At 37.8% G+C, this 10,624-nt stretch overlaps 1 protein-coding gene across 1 annotated transcript in view; it reads left to right on the forward strand.

Annotated features, from left to right (window-relative positions):
* fam20cb (FAM20C golgi associated secretory pathway kinase b) overlaps window positions 1-10,341 on the forward strand; it is a 130,834-nt gene extending 120,493 nt beyond the window's left edge. Inside the window, exons 9-11 of the mRNA XM_062056092.1 lie at window positions 6,201-6,260; window positions 6,345-6,495; window positions 8,887-10,341. Coding sequence (XP_061912076.1) covers window positions 6,201-6,260; window positions 6,345-6,495; window positions 8,887-8,997 — 322 coding nt within the window. The 3' untranslated portion in view covers window positions 8,998-10,341. The remainder of the gene's footprint in view (window positions 1-6,200; window positions 6,261-6,344; window positions 6,496-8,886) is intronic.
* The last annotated feature ends 283 nt before the right edge of the window (window positions 10,342-10,624 follow it).

Raw genomic sequence — 10,624 nt, forward strand, 5'->3', positions numbered from 1 at the left:
ACAACAGTACACAGCCGGCGCTTCTTTGTTTACATTCCCGAAAGATGCAGTCAAGATGAAAGAACTCGGATAACAGAGACTCTAACCAGGAGGACTTTTGACTTCGATACACAGACGCCTGTAGAGAACTGGGACAACACAGACTCTTACCAGGATTACTTTGATTTGGATGACAAAGACGCAGACGTGCTACTGTGAGTATGCAGCTTTGGCTTCTAAACATTTGATCGCTTGACCGTATGTGCGCAACTTTTTTTTTGCGTATTTACGTAACTTTTTAAAAATATATAAGCTTTATGAACCTTGGGTTAGGTGAACGGTCTTTTGGGCTGAGTGATTGTGTGTGTTGATCAGGTGTTTGAATTGTATTGGCGTGTTCTATGGAGCTAGGAGCTAGCATAGGAGCTAGGAGTTAGCATAACAAAGACGTAGGTGTTTTTATGCAGGATTAATTTGTGTCATATTAAATATAAGCCTGGTTGTGTTGTGGCTAATAGAGTAAATATATGTCTTGTGTTTATTTACTGTTGTAGTCATTCCCAGCTGATTATCAGGTCAACCCCGGCTCTCACAGCATCTTCCCTATCTGAATAGCTTCAACTCCCCACTAGTCCTTCACTTGCACTTTACTCATCCACAAATCTTTCATCCTCGCTCAAATTAATGGGGAAATTGTCGCTTTCTCGGTCCGAATCTCTCTCACGTCATGCGGCCATCATTGTAAACAATAGGGAACTTTGCGTATATGTTCAATTGACTACGTCACGCTACTTCCGGTAGGGGCAAGCCTTTTTTTTATCAGATACCAAAAGTTGCAATCTTTATCGTCGTTGTTCTATACTAAATCCTTTCAGCAAAAATATGGCAATATCGCGAAATGATCAAGTATGACACATAGAATAGATCTGCTATCCCCGTTTAAATAAAAAAAAATTCATTTCAGTAGGCCTTTAAAGTCGCATCTTAGATGCACAGGAAGCCAGTGCAAGTGAGCCAGTATAGGCGTAATATGATCAAACTTTCTTGTTTTTGTCAAAAGTCTAGCAGCCGTATTTTGTACCATCTGTAATCTTTTAATGCTAGACATAGGGAGGCCCGAAAATAAAACGTTACAGTAATCGAGACGAGATGTAACGAACGCATGGATAATGATCTCAGCATCGCTTGTGGACAAAATGGGACGAATTTTAGCGATATTACGGAGATGAAAGAAGGCCGTTTTAGTAACACTCTTAATGTGCGACTCAAACGAGAGAGTTGGGTCGAAGATAATACCCAGATTCTTTACCGAGTCGCCTTATTTAATTGTTTGGTTGTCAAATGTTAAGGTGGTATTATTAAATAGATGTCGGTGTTGAGCAGGACCGATAATCAGCATTTCCGTTTTCTTAGCGTTGAGTTGCAAAAAGTTAGCGGACATCCATTGTTTAATTTCATTAAGACACGCCTCCAGCTGACTACAATCCGGCGTGTTGGTCAGCTTTAGGGGCATGTAGAGTTGGGTGTCATCAGCATAACAGTGAAAGCTAACACCGTATTTGCGTATGATGTCACCTAGCGGCAGCATGTAAATACTAAAGAGTGCAGGGCCAAGAACCGAACCCCGGGGAACTCCACACGTTACCTTAACATAGTCCGAGGTCACATTGTTATGGGAGACACACTGCATCCTGTCAGTAAGATAAGAGTTAAACCAAGACAAGGCTAAGTCTGTCATCCCAATACGCGTTTTGATACGCTCTAATAAAATATTATGATCAACAGTATCGAAAGCGGCACTAAGATCAAGAAGCAGCAACATAGATGAAGCATCAGAATCCATCGTTAGCAATAGATCATTAGTCAATTTTGCGAGGGCTGTCTCCGTAGAGTGATTTGCCCTGAAACCGGACTGAAAAGGTTCACAGAGATTGTTAGACGCTAAGTGTTCATTTAGCTGCTGTGCTACAATTTTTTCGAGGATTTTCGAGATAAACGGAAGGTGGGACACCGGCCGGTAGTTTACCAGGAGATCAGGATCTAGGTTAGGTCTTTTGAGTAGAGGATGAATAACCGCTTTTTTGAATGCTAGGGGAACAGTGCCAGAGGAAAGTGATACGTTTATAATATTTAACACTGATGGACCTAGTAATACAAAAAGCTCCTTGATAAGTTTCCCAGGAATTGGGTCAAGTAAACATGTTGTTTGTTTTGTCCCATTTACACATTTTGACAATTCCTCCAATGTTATTTCATCAAAGAGAGAGAAACTATTTTGGAGGGCGGTATCCGTCGTATATACAGTCGTATTTGTGTTAATAGAACCCAGTTGTAGCTGAGATGCATTGTCTTTAATCTCTTTTCTAATGACTTCAATTTTCTTATTAAAGAAATTCATAAAGTCATCTGCTGAGTGGGTGGAGCTACTGGGAGGAGTCCCTTGTTGGGTTAGCGATGCTACTGTACTAAACAGAAATTTAGGATCATTTTTGTTGAGGTGGATGAGATTTGAGTAATATTTAGCTTTAGCTGAGGTAAGCATGCGTTTATAAGTTATTAAACTATCACACCATGCTTGATGGAAAACCTCAAGTTTAGTCGCACGCCATTTGCGTTCCAGCTTTCTACATGATAATTTCTGGGCTTTAGTTTCTTCTGTAAACCATGGGGTACGCCTTTTAGGGGCCCTTTTTAGCTTTAGCGGTGCTACAATATCAATGGTGTCGCGCAGGGCGTCATTAAAGTTGTTAGTGAGGTTATCAATAGAGCCCACATAATTTGGGAATGGTGCCATTACCGAAGGCAGTAGGTCAGTAAGAGTCGTCGTTGTGGCAGTATTAATGTTGCGGCTGCTATAGTAGTTATTATTATTATTATTAGTTTGTTGACAATGAGTCAGAACTTCGAATTTTATAAGGTAATGATCGGACATTACTTTAGTGTACGGGAGTATCGTAACTTTAGAGGTGGTGACACCCCTGACAAGCACTAGATCTATCGTATTACCGTTGCGATGCGTGGGTTCATTTATTATTTGTGTAAGACCACAGCTATCAATTATAGTCTGGAGCGCCACGCATGGAGGGTCCGATGGGGTATTCATGTGGATATTAAAGTCCCCCATTATGATTATATTGTCGGCGTGCGTCACTAGATCAGCAACAAACTCTGAGAATTCACTGATGAAGTCCGAATAGGGCCCAGGGGGGCGGTAGATAACAGCCAGGTGGAGAGGCAGCGGTGTGACAAACCTCAAAGTGAGCACCTCAAACGAGCTATATTTATTATTTAGGTTAGGTGTAAGATTATAGTTTTCATTGTATATTAGTGCGACACCCCCTCCCCTTTTAAGAGGTCGGGCAACATGTGTATTGGTATAGTTAGGAGGAGATGCCTCATTTAGCGCAAAAAAATCGTCTGGTTTGAGCCAGGTCTCGGCGAGACCAACGACGTCAAGTTTGTTGTCTCTGATGACTTCATTAACTTATAACGTTTTGGAAGATAATGATCTTATGTTTAAAAAGCCCATATTATAGGTAGTGGGCTGTTTTGAGGATTGTTTGTTGAAATTATCCGAGCAATATTAATAATGTTGCGTTTATTATGCGTATTGCACTTTAAATAGTTTCGACCATATCTAGGAATTGATACGACGGGGATATTCAGATTGTTTGCTTGATGTTGCGATAAACTGAACGCATCATAGTTAGCTACCTCAGTACAATGTATGTCTGCCTCTGACACGGTCACAAAAGAAAAAACATTATGTGAGTTGTGTTTTATTCTAAGAGAATTGCTATGTGTGCAGGGATTATCCAGCCTGACGCCGGCTAGTTCTAGTTTGAATGGCTTCTTACCCGGAGACTGCACGCTTCTTTGGTTAGCTTTTCTCTTTGTTGTTAGCCCAGCTCGGCATCCCCGCTTCTGCTTCCGCTCGCACCGCTTATGTCGTCTCCATTGGCGGTCACCGCTAGCACTTGACTCCGCTGCTACAAAGGCCGCTCGATGTAGCCCACGAAGTATTCCCATGCTAGCGAGGAGGTCCACCGTACATGCATCTTTCAGTCTATAACGACCCGATCTATCCACATCCAGAATTGTCTGTCGTCGTATGTGATCACAGAGTGTTCACGCTTTGAGCCAGCCATGAAATTGACAGAAATGACGGGTGTTTTTTGCCAAATCGCTCTACACTCCCAAGAGCGTTAGCATAGCCGCAGCATACTATGCGCCGCCATATTTATATTTGTTTCCACTGCAAAATGTCAAACTAAGTCAGCATTAAATACACATACTGTACATCAAATAATATGTGTATGTTTAAAGGCCATTAAAAGACTAGTATGCACACACACACACACACACACACACACACACACACACACACACACACACACACACACACACACACACACACACACACATACTGATGTATTCACACCATTATTAAACATCAATAGTGACACACACTTAGCATTTCGGTAGCAAGGTTTTTTGCAGAAAACGGCAAAAGGTGTGAAATTTTGCTCATGCTTTAAATGGGAAAAACATAGCTCCATCTAGTGGAAAAATATAATAATGCATCAAAACTGCATTAGTTTATGTTAAGAAATTTAATTTTCAGCGTTTTTGAATTGGACGTTTTTTTTAATTTATTTATCATTAGTGGGTTTTCCATTTTAAGAAAATAAAAGTAACAAGAGATGACAAAAAATAGATTTGAACTACATTATTTTAACACAACAAAAAAACTAAATGGTTCAAAATGTCCGTTGAATCTCTAAAGCAGGGCTGTCAAAAGTATGACCCGCAGGCCTGAACAGGTTTTATCCGGCCCTCGAGATGATATGTAAAGTATAAAAATTTGCTGAAATTTTTGAATGAAAGAAACTGCTCTTCTAAATTTGTCCACTGGATGTCGCAATATCCCCTTTGTTTCCCCTGCCGCAGGAGTGCGCATGACTTCAGAGGGGGCGGAGCTAAGATAGAGGCCTGGGGGACACATTATCTGGGTGCACATAAATAAGCTGAAATAATATGTATCCCCTTCTAACTTCATGTGGAATTCATGAAATGAGTCCAAATTCACAAGTTTTGTTGTAGATGATGCTACATATGTACAGAATAAACCACATGTTGAGGAAAATGAGTAAATTAATTAATTAATTAATAACATCCTGTAATGATTGATCATCATTTATCACATCATTTATTCAGAAATTATAAATCACGACAAATGAAGATAGACTGCTATGAACAACAACATGTAAGTGTAAAAAAACAAAAAACATTATGATTTGTATGTTTTCAGATTGGGCTTGTTCTATTTTTAAACAAAGAAAACAATCTGAAGTTGTCTTTATTTTTAAGTTATCATGACATGATTTTACCAGTCCGGCCCACTTAGGAATAGATTTTCCTCCATGTGGCCCCTGAGTTAAATTGAGTTTGACACCCCTGCTCTAAAGGGTGAAATTTGAAGTAAGTATGTTCTGGAACAGGTGTAAAAGAAAGTGCATCTCTATCCTCCTTCAAAACCGCACTAAAAGAACACCTCCAGTCAACTACAACCCTATCCTAACCCCTCCCCCCACCACATCCCACCTCCCCGGATTGTTAATAATCAAATGTAAATAATCAAATGTATATACTTGTTCTTATGCTTTCTGAGCTCACTATGTTCACTGCTCGCTGTACATATCCTACGAAGTGAGACCTGCACTGTTTCAATGTCCATTTTTAAGATATAATTGTTATTGACTGAAGTATGCTGATAGCAACCAAACCTAACCCCCCGGCCCCAACCCCCTCCACATCCCAACCCCTGGATTGTAAATAATGTAAATAATTCAATGTATATACTCTGATGATTAACTTGTGTGATGACTGTATTATGCTGATAGTATATATTTGTATCATGAATTGATTAACATGGACCCCGACTTAAACAAGTTGAAAAACGTATTCGGGCGTTACCATTTAGTGGTCAATTGTACGGAATATGTACTTCACTGTGCAATCTACTAATAAAAGTTTCAATCAATCAATCAATTATAATCACGCTCGTAAGTTTTTCTACATTTTATCAGTGCACTAAACTCCCGTTAGAAGTGAAATGATCAGTATGTGTTTTGCTTTTAATAGCTGATGAAATAACGTCGAGAAAAAAATGCATTCTACGTTGTTATGAATTGTAATAAATATCCATCCTTGCTTTACAGGTTTGGAAAGCACTCCCATGACGAGAAGTCCATTCTGGTCCCGCTGACGCAGTGCTGCAGGTAAAGTCAATCTAAATGCTTTCGTGTGTCAGTACAGTATGCGTGTGCGTGTGTTAAGTAGTTAATCGCCTGTATTATGTGCAGGGTACGCAAGACCACACACTCGCGTCTGCAGCTGCTGGCTAAGGAAGAATACAAGCTGTCCACGCTGGTGGCAGAATCCTTGGTGAGGGACCGCCTCAGCCCAATCCTCATCCAGCCACATCTGGACGCCATGGACCGTCGCCTACGCCAGGTCAGCACTTTACGTGCTGTTTAAATTCCGCTTTGTTTGTCTTTTGAAAGAAAATGTTATTTTCAGATACACTTGTACCTCAACTTAGGAGCTTATCGTAATTACTCCTTACAATCGTTGTCCTTCTTTCAGTCTTTCAGGTAACCCTTGCAGTTAGCATGTGGGGTCAAAATAAATTAAGTGATTATTCTGCGTTGATGACAGCCTTATAGTTTTTGTTTTTTTTAGTAATTTTTAGAATGTGCCGGGGGCCGTTAAAAGATTAGCTGTAGGCCGCAAATGGCCACTTTGGACACTATCTAACCTTTGGACATGTTTGGTGACTCATTAAAAAGTGTGAATGTGAATTTAGAGACATTTGTCAGGATCAAATAGGACTTTCCAGTTGTTCTGAGAATCGGTCAATCAATGAGTGCATATCATATTTAAATAATTTATTCATATTTTATTTTATTTGCATATTGTTCAGAATCAGAAATAACTTTTTTAGTAGTAGTACGTAACACACAAGAAATTTGACTTGGTAGGTTGTGCTCTCTTTAAACAACAACTACGAGAGACACTCGCGGTGCCATCATTTTAAATTCTGCACTATTATTTGTTTTTATAAACTTTTTTTATTGAAAGTTACTACACAGGTAATGACTTAACAATTAAATATCACATTACAGTACTTTTTTGGAACAATTTTCAAATTTTTGTTCCCCTTCCTACAACCTTCCCAAACCACAAGAGGGCACTAACAATAACACCTTCTTTCAGAAATGCACACAACACGGGACAAGCGGTAGAAAATGGATGGATGGATGCACAAGTCAATCCCAAAAAAAAAAAATAGAATGAACTTAACCAAAAGCAAATTTTAAATGTTAAAACAAGTAAATAATAATAATAATTAAAATTATAAATTAAATTCTCTCTCTATATATATATATATATATATATATATATATATATATATATATATATATATATATATATATATATATATATATATATATATATATATATATATATATATATATATATATATATACATATATATACATACATACATACATACATATACATATATTCATATACATTTGATGTATATACATATATATATTTGTATTTATATTGAAAAATGAATCATTAAAAAATTATAAATAAATCAAAAATAATAAAAGGGGGAGGCAGAGATGTCAAGGATGCGACATGATTTAAAAAAAGCTCTCCAGGTTTTTTCAAAGGTACTTGGGGAACCACTGAGGGAAAATCTAAGCTTTCAAAGCTTAATAGAAAGTTGAACCTTCTTTATCTGCCTATAATTTTGCATAACATTTATCCCGCCAAAGAGAAAGTACCAGCCGCAGTCACTTATAATTCCAACAAAACGTTATTTAGGGCTTGGCCTCGTCAAATTAAAAGCGTTGTTTACATTTGAATTGGTACACAAAATATGTAACATACATATTTTGTTTGGAAACAATGCCTTTTAGTAATTTTAGCAAAAGTAATTCAAATACATCTATTATATAAAAACATAACTAGCAGTGCCCCAATAAAATTTGTTCACGTCTGATGAGATACCTATATTGGAGCTTTGAGTATTGGCCAATACCAATGTTGATCTGATGCGATATCAGCACGAATCATTGTACATTTATTTTTTTTGTAGTGTGGAATGTTATAAAAGGTTTGATCAAATGAAATGATTCAGAGAACAGTGGTAGACAAAGAGAGCACAGCCTGCCAAGTCAAATTCCTTGTGTGTTAAACATATATTGGCCAGTAATGGTCTCATGCAGTCTTTAATTTGAAGTGGAGTGGTAGTTGTTTTGGCGACACCTTGTGGCCACAATAGATCTTTAAATTTAGCTCATGATGCAGTTAGTTAAATGATACAGACACGTTTGTTACTGGATACATACTGATACTTTTCTGCCTTGGAGACTTTGTATATGTTAGTCAATATGCAACTATAATTATTTGGTATTTGTTTATGTTGATAAAGGTGATGTTTTAGACAGATTTTTTGTTTAATTAAGAACACGTATTACATATATCTGTCTTGTATGCTATTGTGTGCTTTGCTGTTGTGTAGTTGCAAGCTCCTAGTTGTATCCTACAGCCTACCATGTTTACCTTTTGTGAATGACTTCACTAAAATACAAGAAAATATCAAACTTGTGTGCTTTTTGAATGACATTTAGATTGTAACAGGCTGTAGAGTGTGGTACAAGTATAGGACAGCTTGTATCGGAGATTTTAAATGCGAGCCGATGCTGGTGTTTTGGTTTTTTTTTGCTGATATTGGACTGTTATCAATATTGGATCAGGACATTTAAGTTATAAATTCAAAAAGAAGAAATACAATCCATTAATTTCTTGCTCTTCTTGGTTGTGAAGGTTCTGCAGGTGTTGGCTGAATGCATTGAGAAGGAAGGTTACAGTTACGTGGTGGACAACGACCTTCAAGGGGACCAATGGACAGACCACACGGGGCCCAGAAGGAGGTAGCTGGTTGGGGGACCAGGAAGCTGAATCAACTGGAACTTTTTTCGGATGTGAACTGAATGCTTTCAGGCCCAGCTGCCTAAAAAGTCAGAACCTGCTGGACTTGCAACAGAACTAAAAAGTTGATGTAAGTGAAATGTATCCTGAACGAGTCTCCAGTTGAATCTTTGTGACGTGCGAGACGACCTTCTCCTTTGTCTCCTACTGGACCTCTTTTTGAATTCAGTGAATTCTGTGGGACTTGATAAGACTCTCCCAGATGTGTTTCTACATACTGCTGGCACCACAAATTAGGGAGGAGGAGAAGCTAGCTTGGTTTCTATCGATTCAATGATACAGAGATATTTTGTGTGTGTTTACAGTTTTGTCTGTTATTTTGTTTTCTATCATGGCTGTTCAGGATTTCAATCATTTTCATTGGAATGCAGGTCAACTCCTGCATTTGCCCATTATTGTCTTGAGAGAGTATTTATTTAAAAAAAAAAAAAATTATTATTAAGCATATTTATATAAATTAAAATCAGCCAAAAAGATGCTTCACCCTAGGGGTGTTCTTCCTTATTTGTCCACAAGAGGGAAACATTGCTGTGTGCAAAGGAACTGCCAGCAAGGCAGAAAATTCATCAATTTGCATATTTCATAAACAGGAATTAAGATGCCTTTACAAATAATACTAAAGAGCATGTTTACAATACTGTTTATGTTCTTACGTTTCAATGCAACACATAAACAACCACTGGCCACAATATTAACTTTGCAATAGAGACTGAAACAATTATCTTAATTATTGTGGTTTACTATCCTTGGATTAGCTTGTGCAGGTGTACTTAATATTGTGGCCTGTGAGTGTATACGCGGTTACGGTACCAAAAGCCCAATGTTACATTTTAGTACTGTTTTTTTTTTTTTTTTTTTTTTTTTTGTAATATAACTTGTGTCCAGATATTATTTTACGGGGATGTACATTTCATTCATGAACAGCAGCTTTGATGGCTGAGCTGTTGGTGCCAATAGGCTCAAATTTAATATATACTATAGGAAATTCTCTAGTGCCTGTGCAAAGATAGAAATACTTGAATGTCTGGTTTCATTAAAAAGGCTGTTTCAACTCCTCCAAATAATTGTGGAGATGTTTGTATGTACACGTGAGTGCTGACTGCATCTGTTTCATGACATGTTTTTTACAGTCCTGTGTCAATACATTGTGTGTGTGAGTGTGTGCGTGCGAGAGAAAGAGTGGATCCATGGAGAAGATGTTAATCAAGTTCATCAGCAGCACATTGTTTCTGTTTTTTATTTTTATGCATCATGGTAAAAGTGCAATAAAATTTAAAAAAAATCTGAATCCCCAGTTTTGCTTTTTCCCCTACTATAAAGGACGTTATTTTATTGGACAAGCTTTTCATGTTTATGACCAGATTGATAACATTTCAAACATGACTTACTTTATCATTCTTCATTCAATATGATTTGAAATAGTGCTATAGAAACAAACTGAACAAACTATATTTCTGTTATGCTTCAAGTTACAAGCAAAAAGTTGAGTTACAAGCATCCCCACCATTAGGTCGCACAACAAATGTCACAGCGAACCCCATAAGATCCGACCAAAAGCTCTGGACCCTCATGT

Source organism: Entelurus aequoreus, linkage group LG08, assembly GCF_033978785.1.
Source record: "Entelurus aequoreus isolate RoL-2023_Sb linkage group LG08, RoL_Eaeq_v1.1, whole genome shotgun sequence".
Classification (NCBI taxonomy): Eukaryota; Metazoa; Chordata; class Actinopteri; order Syngnathiformes; family Syngnathidae; genus Entelurus; species Entelurus aequoreus.